The 22,467-nt window shown below is 28.6% G+C and overlaps 6 protein-coding genes across 17 annotated transcripts; 2 read left to right on the top strand and 4 right to left on the bottom strand.

Annotated features, from left to right (window-relative positions):
- Positions 1–1,340: 1,340 nt before the first annotated feature.
- Positions 1,341–6,323, top strand: Wbp2 (WW domain binding protein 2). Of its 4 annotated transcripts, XR_014435565.1 has the most exons (7): positions 1,341–1,513; positions 1,797–2,131; positions 2,405–2,557; positions 3,244–3,414; positions 5,090–5,175; positions 5,912–6,016; positions 6,100–6,323. XR_014435565.1 is itself a non-coding variant. In XM_083080990.1 (6 exons), exons 1-6 carry the CDS (start codon positions 1,458–1,460, stop codon positions 5,945–5,947), a joined length of 837 nt encoding a protein of 278 aa, XP_082937116.1. In that variant the 5' UTR covers positions 1,341–1,457; the 3' UTR covers positions 5,948–6,323. The 4 variants fall into 4 exon arrangements, 3 of the variants coding, with proteins under 3 accessions (XP_082937116.1, XP_082937115.1, XP_082937114.1); XM_083080990.1 differs by having other exon boundaries at positions 5,912–6,323; XM_083080989.1 differs by lacking the exons at positions 5,912–6,016; positions 6,100–6,323 and having other exon boundaries at positions 3,244–3,570.
- Positions 5,296–10,493, bottom strand: LOC145961121 (uncharacterized). 4 transcript variants are annotated; one of them, XM_083080984.1, is made up of 5 exons: positions 9,819–10,493; positions 9,189–9,403; positions 8,737–9,048; positions 8,149–8,667; positions 5,296–7,048 (listed from the first exon to the last, which is right to left on the bottom strand). In XM_083080984.1, exons 3-5 carry the CDS (start codon positions 8,896–8,898, stop codon positions 6,833–6,835), a joined length of 897 nt encoding a protein of 298 aa, XP_082937110.1. In that variant the 5' UTR covers positions 8,899–9,048; positions 9,189–9,403; positions 9,819–10,493; the 3' UTR covers positions 5,296–6,832. The 4 variants fall into 4 exon arrangements, with proteins under 4 accessions (XP_082937110.1, XP_082937107.1, XP_082937108.1 ...); XM_083080981.1 differs by having other exon boundaries at positions 8,149–9,048; XM_083080982.1 differs by having other exon boundaries at positions 8,149–9,048; positions 9,854–10,493.
- Positions 10,494–10,632: 139 nt separating this feature from the next.
- LOC145961122 (ubiquitin domain-containing protein UBFD1) lies at positions 10,633–15,697 on the bottom strand. 4 transcript variants are annotated; one of them, XR_014435564.1, is made up of 6 exons: positions 15,517–15,697; positions 14,652–15,017; positions 14,363–14,553; positions 13,627–13,815; positions 13,302–13,532; positions 10,633–13,144 (listed from the first exon to the last, which is right to left on the bottom strand). XR_014435564.1 is itself a non-coding variant. In XM_083080985.1 (5 exons), the coding sequence occupies exons 1-5, from the start codon at positions 15,527–15,529 to the stop codon at positions 13,422–13,424; spliced, it is 870 nt and encodes a 289-aa protein (XP_082937111.1). In that variant the 5' UTR covers positions 15,530–15,697; the 3' UTR covers positions 10,633–13,421. The 4 variants fall into 4 exon arrangements, 3 of the variants coding, with proteins under 3 accessions (XP_082937111.1, XP_082937113.1, XP_082937112.1); XM_083080985.1 differs by having other exon boundaries at positions 10,633–13,532; XM_083080987.1 differs by lacking the exon at positions 15,517–15,697 and adding an exon at positions 15,356–15,503 and having other exon boundaries at positions 10,633–13,532.
- Positions 15,698–16,385: 688 nt separating this feature from the next.
- Rpl39 (ribosomal protein L39) lies at positions 16,386–17,416 on the top strand. The gene is made up of 3 exons (XM_083080995.1): positions 16,386–16,483; positions 16,605–16,708; positions 17,272–17,416. Exons 1-3 carry the CDS (start codon positions 16,481–16,483, stop codon positions 17,318–17,320), a joined length of 156 nt encoding a protein of 51 aa, XP_082937121.1. The 5' UTR covers positions 16,386–16,480; the 3' UTR covers positions 17,321–17,416.
- A 56-nt stretch (positions 17,417–17,472) lies between these two features.
- Positions 17,473–19,906, bottom strand: Mrpl22 (mitochondrial ribosomal protein L22). 3 transcript variants are annotated; one of them, XM_083080993.1, is made up of 4 exons: positions 19,766–19,906; positions 18,183–18,419; positions 17,895–18,108; positions 17,473–17,762 (listed from the first exon to the last, which is right to left on the bottom strand). In XM_083080993.1, the coding sequence occupies exons 2-4, from the start codon at positions 18,414–18,416 to the stop codon at positions 17,542–17,544; spliced, it is 669 nt and encodes a 222-aa protein (XP_082937119.1). In that variant the 5' UTR covers positions 18,417–18,419; positions 19,766–19,906; the 3' UTR covers positions 17,473–17,541. The 3 variants fall into 3 exon arrangements, with proteins under 3 accessions (XP_082937119.1, XP_082937120.1, XP_082937118.1); XM_083080994.1 differs by lacking the exon at positions 19,766–19,906 and adding an exon at positions 18,989–19,088; XM_083080992.1 differs by lacking the exon at positions 19,766–19,906 and adding an exon at positions 18,914–19,085.
- On the bottom strand, positions 19,441–22,100 carry Wal (electron transfer flavoprotein subunit alpha wal). The gene is made up of 4 exons (XM_083080980.1): positions 21,730–22,100; positions 21,031–21,360; positions 20,472–20,924; positions 19,441–19,938 (listed from the first exon to the last, which is right to left on the bottom strand). The coding sequence occupies exons 1-4, from the start codon at positions 21,769–21,771 to the stop codon at positions 19,762–19,764; spliced, it is 1,002 nt and encodes a 333-aa protein (XP_082937106.1). The 5' UTR covers positions 21,772–22,100; the 3' UTR covers positions 19,441–19,761.
- Positions 22,101–22,467: the final 367 nt, after the last annotated feature.

Here is a 22,467-nt window from a genome sequence, read left to right as displayed (position 1 = left end):
ATTGTTTTCATTCGCTTATCGATAAAATCTAATAAAGAGAATTGATACAATTATGACGCTGATTGCCTGATTTTAATTACTTAAAGATAACTTTGAATATATCGACTTTGAATAGGATCGATTACGATTTTTTTCGAGTTATATTTTAAATAGGCTTTTTCTTATTTTTACTTATAGAATTTTTATTATTCAGAAATTCATATTTCATATTATTCGTCAATATATGCAATAATCATAGACGATTCATATCATCTTTTTTTATATTTTATAACGCGTAATATTAATGTATATAATATTATGTCATAATATTAATAATATAATGTAATATTAAGAGGAATCAAAAGATGATCCGAAACATTCGTGTTTATTGCATATATTGTAATTTGAAATATATTAATAATTAAAAGAAAGAGGAAGGTTTCTTCTTGCGCTCCAATTACTGGCTTTATTGGCTCTTATTTGTCAATTAATTTTTAATTTTATTATTATTTGAGCCAATGTTTTATTTTAATTTTAATATTTATAATATTTAATATTTAGAATTAAAGAATATTTTGTGTGTTATACTTTATTTTCAATAATGAATCGTGATAAAGATCACGTAATGATGGCGATGGCGAGAGATGGTGATGATGGATGATGTGTGATTAATGTATTATATCAAGTAATATATTAATAATTAATTATATTATTAATACAGAGAGAGAAAGACCAAAAAAACTTTATATTTGTATTAGAAATTTAGCGTTTTGCATTGTCGATACTTGTGTTATCGACATTTTATACACGTAGCACGGAACACAACCCAAAATTGTGTTACCCACTGAAAACATTCGTAGATTAGCTTCGTAGTTCATGTCCACGTTTTCATTTCAGAGGGCGTATCGCTTTTAGGAATCACCAAGTGATCCATGACGTTTCTTATTCTTCTTTCTGATTGAAATTAATTGAGGCAAATATTTTTTTAATTAAACGGTAGTATATATTAAAATGAGACAAATATATCCAAATCTAGAATCTTAGATTTGAAATGATAAAATAGAGAAAACGCCAACTCCTCTCTCTCTCTCTCTCTCTCTCTCTCTCTCTCTCTCTCTCTCTCTGATCTAATTTACACCGATCGTTTGATACTCGTATCAAGTAGTGAGTTTATTAGCCATTTACTAATTATTTATTAATTTTTAATATGCATATCAAACGATTCATGTAAATTGGGCCTCTTTTTTCTCTTCAAAGCACGTCACGTGAAAAGTTTTAGTGGTAACTGTAGGCAAGTCGACCAATCACAGTCAAGCACTCTGAAACGTAGTAGGAATATTTAACTGTGATTGATCGATTTGCTTACAGTTAGGACTGAAACTTTTTCACGTGTCGTGACTTTGAAGTTCTTAAAAAAAGATCTTACGACAGTCATCGAAGTGTTTGTTATCCGTCATATATTTTTGACTTAAAGAAATATGTCGTTGAACACGGCACATACTAACGGTGGAGTTCTTCTCCACGCTGGTGAATGGTGAGATCATTTGACAAATTATATGGAATTTATTTTATCCGCAAAGTTACGTGTATTTCGAATATTCTTGACGTGACGTTTAACGTGCAATAACACGCAATATCGTCATAGCCTTTAACGATGATTAATTTATCGCCAACGTCCTTGTTGAATCAGCCTATTATAATTACACACTCATGCAATTCAAAATCATTTAAGCGAGATATTTATAAACTTTACGAATAAAATTCCATACAAATTTTTATTTGACTAATTTTTCACATGGACGTAATTTTTTTTTCAGTATTATACTCTTCTCTGACAATGTCACGATGGAATTTCACGGACAGGAGCAGGCGGAATTCATTGGGAAGAAGCAAGGCAGATTGTACTTGACGACGCATAGAATGATTTTTAACTCTAAGGACCAAAAGGACAAGATGCTGTCCTTCAGCTTTCCATTTGTGACATTGAGTGAAGTTGGATTGGAGCAACCAGTATTTGGTGCAAATTATATAGGTGGCAAGTGCCGTGCCCAGCCGAATGGTAACTGGATTGGAGAATGCAAATTTAAGTTACGATTCAAGAGCGGAGGAGCAGTGGATTTTGCGCAAGCTCTGCTGAGAGTAGCGTCAATGGGTAAGATAAATAAAATAAATTAAATAAGATACATTCTTTTAATTTCGTTTGTTAAGATAAATAAATAAAATATGTTTGCAATTAATAATATATAATGAAATTAAGCTATTTCTGATTTTATATATATATATATATATATATATATATATTTTCTTCATGTATCAGATAACAATAGGATCAATAGCATTATCACTGTATTGATAAGAAGAATTTATCATTTCAGTTTTCTTGTAAAATATTAAATGTATTAATTGTTTTTTATATGACTTTTAGCTCAACGCAATGGGCCTTCCAATGATGCGCCACCACCATATACACCTCCATTATCCGATTGGTATCCTGCACAACCTTCAGCTTATCAGTCTCCACCAACTGGATATTATGGATGGATACCTCCAACCAACGTATTTCCCGATGTTCCACCAGGTTGAATATCAATTCTTCAGTTCCCAATATTCATTCACTTTTATAAAAAGAAATATTCTATATGACCTGAATGTATCTCTTTGGTAATCATACTACCATTATTTTAAATAACCAAATTCTGCTTGATATTTCAAAATAGTAATATAGAATAGTAAAATAGTAATAGATTTTTATAATGAGATTTAACAGAGAGAGAGAAAGAGAAGGAGAGAGAAAGAGATACAGAGTCGTCTCAATCATATAACTAATATAAAGAAATAGATGAACCAGTCTTACTTTTTCAAGCATTTCAATTTTTTCCTTTACATTTTCTTTGAACACGTTTCTAAAGAAACTTATATTTATCTCACATAAAAAATATTCAAGTATTTACCTTCATATATAATATATTCCTATATAATATATTCAGTGTACAATATCTAAATGCTTACTCTCAGTAAAAATAATTTGTTTGTTATTCAAACTTTATCTCATATTCTTCAAACTTTATTTTTAACTTATTATATAATGTTAAAAATAAGATAATATAAAAATTTGCATTATTAATGAGAGAAACTATTTCTATCATTATTTCAAAATGACATTTGTATTAATTATCTTACTATATACATATATATATATGCAAATTTTTATATTATCTTATTTTCAATATATATATATGTTAAATTGCTTCTTTTATTTTCTAGGAAATACGGTCTTTATGACGGATAGTCCGCCACCGTATCCCGGTATACAGCCGGGATATGGATATGCAAGCGGGCCGCCGCATCAAGGCGCCGGAGGTGTAGGTATGGGACAGTCAGGAACTCCCGGATGGGCTAATCCGAATTACAACGGCCAGCCGATGTCTCAAGCAGGTGCGTATCCCGGTGGTTACGGACAACCGCCTTATAGCGGTTATTCACCTAATCCACCACCGTACTCGGCGCAAAGCAGCTATGCACAACCTGGATCGTATCAACAGCCGGGATCTTATCCATATCCACCTCAATACTAACGAATTGTAACAAAATGTACATGTATATCTATATATCTATATATCATATGCTTCTCGTTAAAATTGAGAGTTTTATGAAGAAACTATTAAATTAATATATATATATACATATATTATGAACGCTTTTCTTAGAGATTCTAAAAAACGTTACACCGAATTTAAACAAGTTACTTTCGAATATTTTGTATATAAAAATGCAGTATAATATTTGGAAAAATTATAAAAGAATATTTTAAATATTCTTCGAGAACAATATTTGTATTTGCAAAATACAGTTTTTTTTTAAATTATGCTATCTCTTTCACAATTTATTTGAATATAACAAACAATTTATATGTATTTCATAAGATTATAGTTATATTAGACGTATTATTAATATATATATATATATATATATATATATATATATATATATATATATGTATATATATAGTATTAAATATTGATTAAAGATAATTTGCTGTTTTATTCAAACCTATCAATGTGAGAGATTTCTCTTCAAAATAAAAATATGAAAATAATCGAATGTATCAAATAACTTAAAAAAAAATTAATGTGGCGATCCTGCAAATTTAAAAGTTGTAAATATTAAGCAACGCGATTGCATAATTCGTCCTTGTTGATCTGAAATAGGATCGGCTTTCACTTTGCTCACAGTTAATATCACATAGTTGTCAGTTGATAGTACGAAACGACTTGAACAGATAGATATAGTAGAGTTTCTGTGTCTTAAGTTGCTTCTTATTATAATATATTGTGAACTTTCGATACTTTTTTTTTTATATATGGGTGCATAAACAAAGATTTTTTTGTTATTGATGAAGTAAATGGTTTACATCTAATCTACAAAATAAATGTATTAAATAAGAAATAGAGGTGAATACAACGAATTTAAGGTCCTTTATTTAGAATTTGCCGTTATAGAAATTATATTTTTATATATATTATGATTTTTAATAATTATTAAACACGTTTTTGTACACATTAACTATATTAATTTTTGATAAACACCCATAGAAAAAAATAGCAATTAACTTTCGACAATATTTAAAATTATGCCAGAAAAAGATAAATTCAGTGCATCAAATAGAAATAATGTTTGTATGTATTTCATTAATATTTTAATATTAATAATGCTAAAAAAATATATGAATCATACAAAATAATTTGCTATCGCATCGAATTTTAATGATTTGTCGGAAATCCTCATTTTTTTTCTTGAATGAGAAATGAGAATTTTTTAAATAGTAATCAGTTGCAATTTTTAAATTCTTATGTTAAATTTCTATACACAATTTATAAAATCGTTAAAATAAATATACTTTATTATTTATTTGCATCATAAAATTTAATATTAGCAAAAAGCTGATATTATGGGCGTTTCTATTAAGGAAAGAAATCATCTTTTAATTTTGCAAAAAATTGTCATTGAAATTTAATGCGACAGCAAAATGTAATATATTATTAATTTGTATCAATTTGTATGAAAGTATTATTCGATATATATTCGATATTATCTTTTTTTTATTTATCAGATGCAAAAGCCGCTGAAGCTGCGCAGAGCGCATATTATGATCCTAATAGACCTCAATGCGCTTACGTTCCACCACCAGAATATTACGTAAGCATTACATTTTTTTAGATACACATATAAAATATTAATTTGTAATGGCAACCAAAATTTACCATTTTAATTTTTTTAAACACAATTCACGAAAAAAATTATTTTTTAAAACGCATATAAATCATTTGTTCCTTTAATACACAAAGCAAAATATTTCTCATCTTATTCTACTATATTATAATTTTTGCCGGTTTTTTTCATTATGAAAGAGATTATTTTATCTAATTTATAAAATCAAAAAATATCGAAGTTTTGATCGTCGTTCTTATCTAATTATATCTACATTCATACAATCAAAATACTGTTAGTTTTTAGATTAGGGAAATTTCACACATACACACACACACACATACTGTATTACAAAACAGTATAAACAGGTTGTTTCACTTAAAGTGTTACAAGATTTCTCCAAAACTTAATATTATACAAAAAATGTATAGGATTTCGAGAGAGAAAAAAAATTTGATAATCTTGAATTTTAACTAAGATCATTATTCAAGGTCATGTGAAGGTAAATCTAATTTTTTTTTTAGTGTAAATAGTATAATTTTTTTATACAAATCGATTCTTTGCAATATTCGGCGTCAAAAGTTGTAAGAATAAGATAATCAAAAATTGAATAGTTTATAAAACATTTTATACTTTAATATGATTTTACATTATTTATGAACATCCTGTATATTTGAAATCTCTCGATCTTCGATATATGTAATAAATTTTTTCATCATTTCAGGAAAGTCCGCCGGCTTATGCTAAGAAGTATCAGTGAATATTTGTTGCAAGTGAATTATATAGTGCAATCGATATGCATTCCACTTTAGACGAATACTGCAAAATTGTATGTTGTCGCGTATTTAATGTTTCAGACATATGTACACTACGTTCATTATATAGCAATTCTTGAATTTTCAAAATGCGTAGATTCAAGATGAAGGCTGAAGATGAATGCTACTATTGTTACAGCGCTATGCAACGTTAAAGCACAGGCATTATATACTGTAAGGTATTTGCAACCATGTATTAACGCGAGTATTTAAAATTACTTCTTATGTACATGTTATTTCTTGAAATTGTATTGTTATTGTTTCACGCGAATCTATATAATTACAGAATAAATGTTTACACGCATGTAAATATGTAAACTATTTGTACAATTGCGAATTCGCTGTGAACACATGTATTGATCTTTTCCAAACCTTTATTAAAAATTACAAAAATGCATAATATTAACAACATGATGCTACAAACAATATAGTCGAATATAAAAACAAAGATTAATAACGATCTTCGAAATATATTTCATACAAAATTATTTCTCCTATAATTAGAGAGAAAAAGAAACTGATTTATTTACAAAAAATAGCTTATTATAAAGCTATATTATAATATTTTGGAATAAAGCTAATCATTTAAAATGTATTTAAATATCTTTCTTTTTATAATATTATTTTACTTATTTAAATGGTAGAAAAATTGTAGCATAATTAAATAATGAAATATTTGATACAAATATTACTAGATCGTAATCAGTCTCTGATGATATCTGCGAAATGATAAAAAAGTATGCTTAGAGTCCTATCTAAGCAGCTTGTACGTTATATATAGATATATAATATTTGAGAATAATGGGCGTATAAAACGGCTTCCTCTAAGCCTACCCATATTCAGAAGTGATTGTCAAACTCAGATTTCCATTTTCAATATGAGTACTGTGATACCAAATCCTTGTATCTAACAATACAATATCCGCTGCATCAACAGTGAATTTAAAAGATGTACATTCGCTATCGCATTCTGGCGTCGGAGCCACGTTCCACGTTTTAGTACCTATTATCTGAGCTTGCCACATGAGTCTCGATATATAATCCAGCTATAAAAAAAAGAATTGGAAATATTTATAAGTGTGAAATACAATTTCAATAGAGTTTATGTCTAAAGATGAAAAATTTTTTTCTAATAGAAAACAAATGTTAAAAAGAGCCTTCTCTTCACTGAAAAAAATTAATTTAATTTAATTTTCATTATTCTTACTAATATTATTTTTCTTCATATTTTCTGTTAATATATATAATAAAAGGAACTCTTTAAATTCTTATATTTACAATTTATTTATTTTTTTTTCGAATGTAATTTTAATGAATTAATGAAATTTTTACGATAAATTATATCAGACATACTATTCGGATGATTTTCAGTTAGATGCATAACAAAAATTTGTATATTTTCGTTCCCTAAGGGGAGTAAAGAAAATTTTATTAAAAATCTCGAATTGAGATTTTTTTAATTACACAGACCAAGAAAAATTTTGCCATCCTGTGCACATTAATCAGTTTTATTAAAAAAATTAATTTTCGATGAAATTAATGTCTCATCCGTGTCTGGCTTATATTTGCCGCAAATTTATGTTCTCATATATAGAGAAATTTCTTTATTGAGAAATGTTTATTATGCAACTAACTGAAAATTATGCAAATTATATCGGATTGTCTTTATTCGTATTTGATATTTTAAAAATCCCATTAATCTATTAAAACTACTTTCTTAAAAAATTAAAATATATGAATTTTAATTTTTTTATTATATTAAAATAGACTAAAATCCATCTTTAAAAGTTATAAACTATGTTTTTATATCTATAATAAAGACAATTCAAGTTTAGTTTATTTTAAAAGAATTTACTCAATTAAAAAGTAGTATTAATTACATTAATTACATTAGTAGTAATTACACAACTATATAGCCAATTGGAATACGATTAAAATAAACAATTAAAACAGCAATAATTCAAATCTATCATTTGAAATAAAAAATAGCGAAAAATCAGTCATTCGCAATAATTAAAATATAAAGATATTAAATATCTAAAAAAAAAATTAAATTAAAAATAAAAAGATGCTTATTTTTCCAAAAAAATCGCATTTTATGAAAAACAAATTTTGTTTCTTCTCTCTCTTCAAATAAAAAACTCACATGCATAACGGCACCCTCCTCGTAGCCCATGAAGATATAGTTGCTGCACGGAATTTCCGCGTCATCCGGCAGGAAATGAGGCACGCTGTAAAAGCGCTTCATGCCGTCCAGGATCCGCGGATGGCAATTCTTCCAGCCGACGTACCAGGGATCCTCGCCCTCCCGATGAAGCGCTCGCGCTTCGCTCATCGCGAACACCTCGCGCAGATTCGCAAAATCGCTCTTGAAGCGCAGAAACTGGCACTCCTCCTCCACCGATTCGTACGCGCCTTCGACTTGCTCGTACAAATCTCGGAAGAATTCCAAGGTATACGCATCACGCGCTGGCCAGTCGCGGATCGCATCCTTTACTATCATAGGCTGGGACGAATAGGCGTAAGGACGAAATTCCTCCCTAGTCAAGTTCGGCAGAATCAACGGCGCCTTAACGTCCCGGCAATAATCGCAATTCGATATCGATCTCGTGAACTCCCACACTAGATAATTATTCGGCAGCAGGCATCGGGTCTCTTGAAACATCTTAATTATAGTATTAAAGTATCTGTTGAATATGCCGCATAAAAGGAACACAAGTAACGTCAGCAGTACTTTCTTCTTGAAGCTACGATTTGTCCCATTTTTCATATTGTCGATTGTCATAGTGATGGATTTTAAATCCTTCAATGTGGCTCCATGTTGGATATAATTTTCGGTTAATTTCAGAAATGTTTTTCGTACGAATTCCGTGTTGTTGTTGTTTGTCACTGCCATCCTGTCATGATTTAAATATAATTATACTCGATCGCTCTTTCGTTCTGTTTCCGCAAGAAGCTACGAATAGCTTCATTTATGTAGCTTCTTTTAACAAGCTAATTTCTTCATTTATATAGCTTCTTTAACAAGCTAATTTCTTCTTCTTTACTGTGAAGTAAATCAAACTTTCAGTATATTCCACATATTCTTTACATTAGACGATTTTATATAATTTGGATTGGATTTCGATATCAATAGTAATATTAATATGGCCGTTCTTCGTGAATATTGCGCGTATTTGTACTTACGTTTATCATTTCTTCCTTGATACAAATATGTATATTTGTATTGTACATGAATCATTACTTTATTTAGAATTTGATATGAACTGTTTATTTACATTCATCAAAAGATTGTGGAATCCCGAATTAAATTATAAGCTCAAAATTCTCTCTGAACGATGTCTTGCCGCGTTATTTGTCATGACACAGCAATTTTTATACAGATCATGATTCATAAAACACTATCAAATAATATATAATAATAATTATCATTATATTTGTTAAGTGATTATTTATCTATATATATATATACATAGGGTGTTCCTAAAGTATCCATCTATTTTGCGAAATAGGAGATAAAAACACCTTTGATATGATAGAAAAAAAGAAAAAAAAATGTAAACAAAATACATACTTTTATAAGCCTAATTTAATTATTAGTTTTTATTTGGCGATCTCATCGCATACACACACACAGTCTCTTCAATCAACGCGATGTTTTGCAAAACACAAGCAACTAAACTTTTATAAATACATGAATTTAATGTATAATAATAGACATCAATGTGTATAATAATTTTGTTAAAATGCCTTTAATTTCACCAAAATAGAATAGTCACTTTAGGAGCACCCTGTATACGCGAAAACAGATCATACGTATAATTCATAAAACACCATCAAATAATATTTACGATATAATTATACAACTTATAGTCAAGTCCACATTTTGCTCGACCTTGAGCTACATACACGCGACTGCGAGAGCTGCAAAACTGCTCTATTGATTACACAGCAGAAGACTTTCATCACTCTGTTGGTGGGGATTTCTCCTCCCAATGCCATTCACATCTGTCTTACGAATGGAAGCTGCAGCTAAGTACTTTAACAAGACATTTCCTGCGTAGCGTGTTCAACAGATGTTTTCCGTCTCTAGTAGAAAAATAGCTTGCACGTGGATAGACACACAAACACACAACACACACAAATACACACGCAGGGTGCACTTTTAAAAATATTTTTCATGTGAAGGATTCAGAGAAAGAACGCACCAAGTCACTTTGTGCCACTTTTACAGTAGTTTTTTAAAGTTTTTTTAAAATAAATTCTGATAGTAATATTATTTTGAAGCATTAAAATAATCTTGATAATTCAACCTGATATATGATTTTATTAGATTAATGTATATTTTTATATAAAAATCAAAAGTTCCTGTATTAATGTGATTAAACGTATTCTTTCTCTGCACGCATCGCTTTTTCCTTCGACTTAAGCAAGTTCTTTTAATACAATATACTCTAAAACTATTTCATCAGAGTTATATTGCAGTGTTATCTTGAAAAGATCCTGATTCTTCTTCTGAATCTTTCATGTAGCATCGATAAGATATGCGATTTAAAATTACTCCTCTTCCATTATTACTCTTCTTATACCTAGTTGGGTTTAAAATTGTAATTAAAAACATAGAAAAGCATTAAAAAACAAAGTCTCAGAAGTATTTATTTTATCAAATCACACACTACGTAATGTACAAGTCCCATTCAAACCTTCGATTTCCGAAGTAAATCTCTTTCTTTGACGCAAATCTTCCTTAGTTATTAATTGCATATATGAATTACCCACTGCAAATTTTGATTTTCATCTTATTCGCGCAATTATTCTCTTATACACAAATGGTTATAAAACCTAACTTACAAAATTAAAGAGCGTACATAGATTTTTCATATATAATTCTTATAGATCATGTCATAATAATGGACTTGGTCTGACCTTTGTCTTTGATACTTGTTACGTTTTATTACTAGGCCAATCATAACATAAGTCATGAATAGATTCTTTAAAATTTTATCATAAGCGTGAAATATTCGTTGTTACTGTTGTCAAGTTAATATGATAAATTTTGTTAATCCATTTTTTTTATTCAGGAGAACTGCTTTGATTAATGACGAAATAATATACGCTATAGCTTGTGTTATGAAAAAAAGAAGTATATACAGGGTCTTAAATCCACACCATCTGATAGATTCATAGAGATCAGAGGTGAAATATCCTAATACCGAAAATATATTAAATGAGAAATGTTTAAAGCTGATTGGATTGTTCAACATTCGCATTTGTAGGCAGAGTAACAAAATTGTCACTGTGTGTTTATGTTAATGATAAGAGAGATATACAATTTCGGATTTTTAAATGACTATTCTCTATAAAGAAATTTTTTTAATTGTTCATATATTTATTTTTTATCGTTTTGGTATGCAAAACTCAGTCTCAAAGTTTTTTCCATTACACTCTATATATATGAGGAGAGTATGGAAATCCTAATACAAGCGAAACGCAAATAATTCGTCATGCAAAATCATAAATGTAGAATGAAATTTTTTTTTCAATAAGGCTTCGTTTTCGAGAAAATCTGCGCGAGTCTTCGTTTTCAATTTTGAAAAGATACGTCGAATAGATATGCACTTGAGTAAGACTTGACGAGAATTGCTTTAACGTATCACGTTACAATTATTTCTATTCATATTTGCAAATAATATAACTTGTGTATCACATTGACTTACCCGCTATCGTTCTTATTAAACTATATTTGAATTATGTATCAATACTTAGATATTACAAGATAAAGATATAAAGATATTGCAAGATAATTATAATATTCAATTATTATATTATACAGAAATTTAAAGAAATTTTTGAATATTGTCAGCTTACACTATTTTAATTCGCTAATTTTGTATGCGACATTTTCAGTAATTTAATGAAATAAATATATTTATTGTTAAACTACTTTGATGCGTATCAAGTTGCATATGTTTACAAATACGAATAGAGATAATTGTATAGTATAATTGTCAATTGAGTTGACTCATTGATAAGTATACACGTATTCGATATATAGATTTTTAAAATAGATTTTTTCGAAAACAAAGCTTTATAAAGAAATTTTATTCTATTTATAAATTTACAACTTACATTTGCATGAAAAATAATTTCGCTTATATCATAATTTTGTATATTACCCTGTATATAAAATCTTTAAAAAAAACTCAGTAAAAAAAGATATTTTTTCGTTGCAGAAATTAGGAAAAAAAAATTATTAAAATTGAACATGTATCAAAAGTAGACCTCATACAGTCTTTAAATTGTGTAGAGGTATGTATATACACACATACACAAGTATCATCGTATTAAATTATTTGACATGCACACGTACACATACACAAACTGAGCAAATTGTAAAAATAAATGAACAATAACAAGAGAATCATAGGTTGCATAAATAATGATTGCTTCAAAAGATTTGCTTGTAAATGTAGTATTATGATTTTATCTCTTTTGCTACAACATCTTTATGACAGGAAACGCTATGCAAAAGAATGAAAGATAGATGATAGACAATGAGAGAAAAAGATGATAGAGAAATATTGTTTTCTTATTATACTTTTAATTATAAATTTTGCAGAAAGTGTATGTTCTTCAAGAAAATTATCGCACACACACACACACACGCACGCACGCACGTTCGCATGCATGCACGCACATACGCATCTTTGTAGCAAAAGAGTTAACTGATTTATGAAATGGAATTTTATAAAAATATTGAATAAATAATACATCAATATAATTAAAATATTTTACTTCAATTAATATTTTAATCCAATTATAATTCTTGTATCAGAATATCCACACATCAAAATAACATTTTTATTTCGAGAAGGTTTTATCAATAGAATCTCACACACTCACACACGCAACATACATACATATTTTTACAAATTTTGAATAAAATTTGCAAATTTCAAAAAATCTATAAATACGACACTTTGATAAAATAAAAACAAAGAATTTAATCATATATTCAAAGACGCATATAATATTATCACAACACATTATTATGGAAGTTCCACTAATCACAGTTCTTGTGTAAAAGACTGTCTAACTTACATTCAGCTGTGTAGAAAATTCAGAGTACACTTAAATCTTGGCTATGAAAATATAAAACATTGGCATATATAGTGTGATTACATTTTTTTCTCTCTAAATCAAGACTTATTGTTATCTAAATTATTTTCTTAGCAAGATAGACTATATTTATTGTATTCTCGATGAATATAATGCAACTCAAAATAAATTATTACTTACTGTTAAAAATGTGTGTGACTAGCTGACAGTTTTTGTGTCAATGGAACAGCAGTATTTGCATCAATGTTTACACTTGATTTAATTTTGCTTTCACAGAAACTGAAATTTCCAGCAAATCAATCAGAAGTAGCACCACTTGCCAAGAATAGCGTCTTTGATAGCAGATATGTACTGTGCAGGGACCCAATATATCCAATATCTTGATGCTTCCGTAGTGCCCAATTGTATTGCCTACAAATTTCAAGGATTATTATTAGATTAGCCATGAGACAATAACCATCAAATTAGCATAATAGTAAATCTAATATAAATACAATATATGTACCATAATATGATACTCGGGATGATCGTGAATAGGTTCACTATGAACACCTTTTATTGAATTCATAGGTATTTTGTCTGTTCTTTCTTTTGTACCGATCCAAAGTTGATCTTGCTCCAATTTAAATGTTAATCTAACTTTCCCTCCAGACTTGTTTAACATTCCAGCTAATGGAAATTCAGGCAAAGGTTCCTATATACATGTATATATTTATATATATCATTAATTGGCATCAGTTGTAGTTTCATCATAGGTATATATGTATATATAGTAGTCTTTAAATATATTTCAAAAATTAAAGAAGTAGGTTTTTAGATAATTTTATGAAAAAAGTTTAAATACATATTTATCTTAAATGACTTAGTTCAAGAGATACAGGATGTTCAACAAAAAAATGATATTTTTTTTATATTTATTATGTGCTAGTAGTGGCTAATGGGTGTTTCTATTAATAATCTGTCCTCAATAACTGCCTTTGTGTGCCATGGATGATATTAGAATTTTCCAATCATTAAAATCCAATTAACACTAATTCCAATTAGCATACAGTAAATTTCAAGAGAATATAATTGAAATCACCTTCAAAAAATATAATTTTTAGACATCTCGTATTTCCAGAATTAAGGTGTTCATGACAAAAGTATACATAAACTTTTCTTCATAATCATCTAAAAAATTCTTTAATTTTTGTAACATATTTAAGGGTCACCATGTATAATATATTTTATAAAAATTATACCTTACTATCTAGTATTCCTGGCATCACGTCCTCTGGAATACCTTTATCTAAAACTTTCCTATGCACTTTCTGTTGTGAAAGAGGTTCTTTGCTCACTGAAGAAACAGCTTCATCAATGAGATCTTGTTTTGTTGGGATTGACACAGCTAATACATCATCTAACTTTGATCCAACTATCATGACTTTGGCACCTTAAGTATTATAAGGTAAAATTAGAGAATGGAATTTTATGCAACTAAAAATGAATAAATATTTTGTCGACAACTTTAAGCTATAACTCTAAGATTACCTTTTGTTATTCCCAAATTCCTAAGAGTCTGATCATCTTTGGCTAATCCTTTAAACATAACTTTCTGCATTGCCTGTGGTACTGAGATAATTTTCTGCAAATGTGTCTTTAATTCAGCGACTGTACCATCCAAAGCAAAATTCACGCTAATCTTGCGTTTGTTGTAAATCACTGTGAAACTTATATTCTCCGTAGGTGGTTCTTGCAAAGCCGTTGTATCCTGTGATTTGTCAATGTTGTTTTCCTGCTCCATTGTAAGTTCCTTTGTGTCTGTTCCCAAATTTTCCATGGATTTTGGATTCGACGCGACTTCCGAACACGTGGACGAGTTGCAACAACTGTCATTGTCGTCGTTCTTTACTGTATCTAGAAAAATAACAGAGAAATCCTTAAAAATTGCAAATAATTATTGTCCACGTCAACTAATTTGTACGAGTGAGATTCGAAATAATGCGATATTCGTTAGAAAACATATTTTTTTCCGAAAACTATAAAAGGTTAACGTTTCGAGTTGTATCTACCCTTGAAAAAAATATGTATATTTCAACGAAAAAAAAAAAGAAAAACGTACATTGCTGCATCGGGAAATCGATGATAATCTACAAATGCTACACACCAAGAAACTTTCGATAAAAACAAGCGTAGAGAGAGAGAGAGAGAGAGAGATAGAGAGAGTAAAAAGGTCATAAAATTATCTGACGTACACAAACACATGACAATGCATTTTGACGGAACATCGCGAAATATTTAATCGGCTAGCTTTGTTTCTTACGCGACTAAAGGGAAAGGCGATGAAAAGGAAGCTGAAGGGCGAAAAATTTTTACGAGAAAGCACATGAAAAATAAACAGGATTTAGCAACGTACCAACGTACTCCATGTTGAACCGTGTTCCGTTGGCCAATCAAAATTATCACAGAGAGCGTTGCTCGTCGTGATATCTGTGACGTATGCTTTTTAGAATGACTTTCGAATTTTTGAATCCATATATTTCCATGCAACGAAACGTGTGACATAAAATGCACGCACCAAGAGAGAGATAGATATTTCTATGAAGAAAAAAAAAAAAAGATTTATATGCAAAATTCATATGAAATGTCAGAATAATTGAGATACTTTGTTGTTTTACAGATGACTTCTCGAGTGTTATATAAATGTTATATAAATCGTAATAACAGTGGTGATATAAAAATGTTTATTGTTCTGTCAATTGTAAAATACGATGATAGAATTACACAATATCAATGTAATTTAATTGAAGCAATTATCAATCTTTGTCTCTATTGCATGTATCAATTTCGTGATTTATATATATTAATAATTTATTGAGAATAAAACTCTCGTATTGGAAATAAAACTGATGTTTATACCTAGATCATGTAGCTGTCAAATAGAAAACATTCAGCAGAGAAAACTTATGTCATATTCTTGTAACATTCGACGCTGATTTGCTGGATCTGAAAGTGGCAGTCGAACGTGATTGGTTTTTACTTTCAGATCCAGCAAATCAGCGTCAATCGTTACAAGAATTCATAAAGTCACATCTATTCCTTGTTGCGACTTTCTGATTGGTTAAAACAGAAAATTCACTGTAATGGTTATATTCTTTAGAGGAATGGCTGTGATTGGTCAATGACGTCTAGTAAACTATCGTATCATTTGAAAACGTCAATAGTCTGACGCGATTGGCTATCATGTGTCGTCGCATGCAATACGTGATTTGAATGCAATAAAAGCACCGAAACTGCACTAAACAAAAAGCACTAGACTGAAAGAGATATTTTACTAGCCGATCTTTCACTTCACGTGTTGTGTCTGCCAAAGAAGGACGATGGTGAGTTCTGCGTTTTATTACAATGTATCCATTTATTTCGTTAGGCATCGTGTTATTCTGTACGTGATAATATTTAAGAATTAAATCTTCATTATCTAATTTCGTTTCGTGTATGTTTAAGTCGGCGCATAAGACATTTATCATCAAGCGAAAGCTTGCTAAAAAACTGAAGCAAAACAGGCCTATTCCACAATGGGTGAGAATGCGGACTGGTAATACTATCCGGTAAGTTTAGACTCTTAATAATTTTAAATAATAATCTTAATTATTGTAAAAATTCGTCATATATAAACATATAATTAATGCATATAAATAAATATGCATATATATAAATAATATAAATAAATATGTATTTATTTATATATATAAATATATATAAATAAATATTAATATAAATTATATTTTAATTTATTCACTGATTTATATTGATTTATGGTTTATACTATATGATTTTTTAATTATATAAATGCTGCTGAGTGTCAAAATATGGATGAAATTATATCATAATTATATCTAATCATGGAAATATACTTACAAATTAAGGAGAGAATGATGTTAAAAATTTTGGTTCCTTTGTTTGATGTTATCTTTGTATAGCTCATATTGATTTCTCATTTATCTCTAATATAAACTATTAATATTACACTTATAATATGAATGCAACAATGTATTTAAAATTATTTTCTCTCTCTCCCTCATATTATAGACATTGTTAAATTATCAATTCTTAAGTTTAACAAATATTAAAAATTTATAGACTATTCTTATCATATATAATTTATTTTCAGGTACAATGCTAAAAGGCGTCACTGGAGAAGAACTAAATTGAAGTTGTAAAAACCATGTGACGATGGAAACTTACATTATATTATTATAACAATATGATGTACGATTTAAGAACCATGGATATATTAAAACCTCAAAAAAATTAAATATTTGTCATAATTTTCAGTATCTGCGACAGTGCGAATAAAATTAAACTGTTAAAATATAAAACAGGTGTACATATCTTTAATATATATATATATATATTTGTACATTAAATTTTGTCAAATTTTTTACAAAGAATTCGGCACTTTACGCATATGCATATTTCTTAACCAATCTTCCAATAATTCTTCACCACTCTTAGGATGTGGCAAATAATAATGCTTAGGTGGTTGTCCTTCTTCCAAGCGTACAAAATAATGACAATATCTATAATGAATAACCCCCTTACGATGTCTAGCATGACGTCGTAAGCCTTTTATTACTATACCTTTGGTGCTGAATGATTCCGCTGTGTAAAAATATTGGTTTATTAAATTATTAAAAGACTTGTGACATGCATATGGATATATAACAAAATTTAATTAATGAATTTAATTAATCATTGAATAGTAATATTAGTAATATTTGTACATATACTCACCAACCCATAAGTTACTTTTAAACTCAACATTGTGTTCTTCTACAGCTAAACGTTGAGCTTCCAGTATAACTTGTTTAGCAATTTCAGCACCTTTCATGTGCAGAAAACTCAACTGTTTTACAGCCTCATCCACAGACATTCCTCTCACAAAAGCAGCAATGTACCACATTTTTTTTGGGCTATATTTTATATTTTCTTTCATATGACATACATACTGAAAAAATAAATGCACAATGAGACTCATAAATAAACAATTATTTAACATTAATATAACAAGAGCAAATTTACAGCAGGTCTTCTTTCTTCATCTGGTTTTTGAGGTGGAAAAACCTTATTGTTATAACGCAGAAATCCCTTCGGACGTTGATAATTAGGCAATTTACCCCTGCATATTGAAGAAAGATGAAAACTGCATGTCGGTAGATTTAATATTTTTACTGTGTTTGATGGTATATTTGCTCCATTTATGGCACTTCTACCATAAAATGCTAAATGTTTCACACACTGACGAATACTCTGCATTTTCTATAAACATAAATTTATACATAACAATAGAAATAAATAAAGCTTTATTATAAATAAATTAAATAAAGAATTAATAGAATACGAGCCAAGCACAAAAAATAAAGCTATACTTAATACTTCTTAAAAAAGTAAAATTTGAACTTATAAATTATACTTTAATTTTTTACGAAATGTCATTATTTTTATTTTTGCGATTAACTCGTATTTAATTTATTTATAAATTTATGTATATATTTATTGCTGCAGATTTAAAGTATAACCATTAGTAAGAAAATTATATAATTTATTTAGTAATTAAACTATAACAAACTTCAATAAATGAAAGATTGATACAAAAAATTAGAGAAAGAGAGAGAGAGAGAGAGAGAGAGAAAAAGATAATTTTTCATACATATAAAAAATGTTCTTGAAAAAAACGTTCGTATAAAACATAACCTTATAATCATTTATGTTATTTTTGCTATACACACACATATAGATAAAAATATGCTTACAAAGGAAATTTTTAGTCTAATATCAAATTGTCTCTATTTCACTCAAGATAAATTAATTTTTGTCTAAACACATACATGTAAAACAAATATTAAGAAAACACAGTTTAACACCGGACATTTGACTTCTATTCGTGATGCATTCTGTGTATGTGTGTGTGCGTCTCATTCCCCCCCCCTCCCAACACAATTGCATTCAGTTAAATTTCTATTTCAATAGAATAAATGTTAAAAAAGAGCTTTTCCTTAACATTTATATGTTGCATGAAACAAATTATGATATTTAAAATGATAGGAAGATAAAATAAAATTTTTGATAAAATATAAAAATTTTAATTATATATCTTTTCATATAATACTAAAATAATGTCATAAAATTATATAAAATACAAATGTTTATATATGAAACTAATTTATAATAATAATGTAAAGAACTCATTCTTTCTAAAGTATTTGTTTCATGTAATATTTACATTAATTACATGAAACAAACTGTGATACCTAAAATAATAGGAAAATAAAACAAAATGTTCGATGCAACTAAAAATTTTAATTACATTTTTTATATGAGATGTCAAGTGATGCAAGTCTATTAAACTCAATTTCGAGTAGATGTGAGATGTAGACAATGTAATCTTTATCAATCATTATAATTATATCGAAATGGTTTGTGTTCAAGATTAATCAGACCTGCATAATTAAATCATTTACTTGTAAAAACAAATGCAAAAGTCTTTACTTTTCGGACTTGCATTGTTTGGTATCTAGGGTACTTATATAATAACGATAAACATCATCATAAAATTATATAAAATACAAATGTTTATATATGTATAAACAATTTATAATATTTACAATTTCTCCGTAAGTTCGGGTACAGCCTTGAATAAATCTGCGACTAATCCGAAATCTGCTACTTGAAAAATGGGAGCCTCTGGATCTTTATTGATTGCTACAATTGTTTTAGAATCCTTCATGCCAGCAAGATGCTGAATTGCACCCGAAATTCCGACCGCTATATATAAATTCTGAAACCATAATCATGACTTTTTATGTACAAAAAAATGTACGAGATAAATTTATTTTAAAATGAGATTCTGCATAATTACTAATTTAAAAAAATATTTAATAGGATTAATAAAACACTTATTATATTAGCACTGTGTAAACGATTGTTAAAAATTATTACCAAATGATGTATTGTCTAATTAATGTTTAATAATGTTATAAAAACATGAGACATTTTGATACTTGTGTCTTTTCAGCCACATTATATTATATCATTAAATAAACATAAGAACTGATTGATATAACTTATTAAAAATAAAATGAGATACATTTACAATTGCTTCTTATATTTATTTAATGATATAATGTGACTGAAATACAACTGAGCATAAAAATGTTTCACATAAACATTAATTGATATATATCATTTGATAAAAATTTTTAATAATTGCTTGTAATAGCCCTTTATTCTTCTAAATTTTACTAAATAATTTTTTAATGAGCTATTTTTTATATACTATTTTTGTATATATTTATTATTAATTTTACTTACAGGAGCAACAATTTTTCCTGTCTGTCCTACTTGCAAATCATTTGGCACGAATCCTGCATCAACTGCAGCTCGAGAAGCTCCTACCGCTGCATTGAGTTTATCTGCCAGCGTATATAATAATTTGAAATTTTCACCAGATTTCATTCCACGTCCGCCAGAAATCACAACTTTAGCAGATGTCAGCTCTGGTCTATCAGATTTACTGAGCTCCTGTTTAATGTATTGCACTTGATTTGAGGTATAATCACCAGTAGGAAGACTTTCATGTTTAGCTTCACCACCTTCCAAAGGTAATGGTTCAAAAGAGGTGCTTCTCACAGATACCACTTTCACATTGTCTTTAGACTTAAGAGTCTGAATAGCATTACCAGCATATATAGTGCGTACAAAGGTATCTGGTGTTTTTATATCAATAATATCGCTTATTGGAGATACATCTAACTTAGCTGCAATCTTAAATTAAAAAAATATAAATAGAGATTAAATATAACACAAATAAAACATAAATATATGTAGTTGATACATAATACACTCTTGGAAATATGTGTTGCATACTAACCCTGGGAAGCAATGCTTTGCTAAACGCGCTCGCACCAGATAATATATGTGTAAATTTGTGTTCATTATGCAATTTAAGTATAAGTGGCGTCAATGACTCTGCAGTAAATCCTTTAAATGCATCGCTATCTGCGAGGAGAATTTTGGATATACCTTTGGCCTTACATACTTTTTGTGCAACTGTGTCGCATTTTGTGCCAGCAACTAGCACAGTTACATCGCCACCAATTTTTTTGGCAGCTGTTAATGTGTTGCAAGTGATTGGTAATAAATTCTCATTATTATGTTCTGCAATGACCAAGGTAGATTCGTAACGTATTATTGAGCCAAACTGTAAAGTAAATGACACATATATTTAAAATATTTAAATTTTTATCACACATATTTCACATATCAAAGTAAATAAAATTGAAAAGAGATTGTCATTTAATTTTATATAAAAAACTAATACTTAATGAGTATCTTAAAGATTGACAGACAATTGCAAAATTCACATCTGTCTATATGTTAACAATAAAGTTCAATATTAAACAAATATAAGCAAATATGGTAAAATATTTAATGTGCTTCTTGCTAAAATGTAAGAAGTACAATGAAATCAGAAAAAAATGAATAACAAAAAATATCAGGAAAAAAATGAATAACTAGAAATGGATAAAACAAAAATGAATAGGAGCACAGTAAAAAAAAACATGCTCACTTTGCTAGCAGCTCGCAATGTTCTGGTGCAGATGAAAAGCATTGTTATAGAAATTTAATTTCTTTTATTGCCTTCAACCTATACTAATCAGTAGAAAAATAATGTTTTATGATCTCTGTACCAAGATAAGGTCCAAAGTCCTAACAGCTGTAGCAAGAATATCAATTAAGTGGGGGTTGGAGCAAATTATAGAATGTATTATGTGTATTATATAAAGTATGATATATAATTCAAGCAATATATATTGTTTATAAAAAGCTATTATATTTGACATTTATTTATCATATTAATATATAAATATTAGATCTTTGTTTTCTTTTTTTATTATTCAATCCGCCTTCCATATAACATTTAAGGCACAAATTCATGGCATGCTCATTTTAACTGTCAAAAAATATCACGTGATCAAAAAATGACGAATTGGTGTCCTTGGGTGCGTTCGTTTACGCAGTCGCCGCCGCAGATGTCATTCGTTTATCTATAGTGTACGTGATGTAAACTATAGATAAATAAATGACATTTGCGGCAGCGACTGCATAAACGAATGCACCCTTTATTTTTAGTCACGTGACGTTGAAAATGAGCGTCGAGAATCAGCATGAAAAGGCGCCTTTAAGATTTATTCAGATTGAGCATTTGTTTCAACGCATTATTTGTTATTACGTTTTTTTATTGATTGAGATTCTTTTCGAAAATAGCGAAATCAATTTTTTTGAAAATTTCTTAAAATTTAATAAA

The sequence above is a fragment of the Camponotus vicinus genome, unplaced genomic scaffold (genome assembly GCF_025532165.1).
Source record: "Camponotus vicinus isolate PSW18456_S1 unplaced genomic scaffold, iyCamVici1.0 SCAF_10, whole genome shotgun sequence".
In the NCBI taxonomy this organism is placed as follows: domain Eukaryota; kingdom Metazoa; phylum Arthropoda; class Insecta; order Hymenoptera; family Formicidae; genus Camponotus; species Camponotus vicinus.
This window is presented reverse-complemented; position numbering and strand designations above follow the sequence as displayed.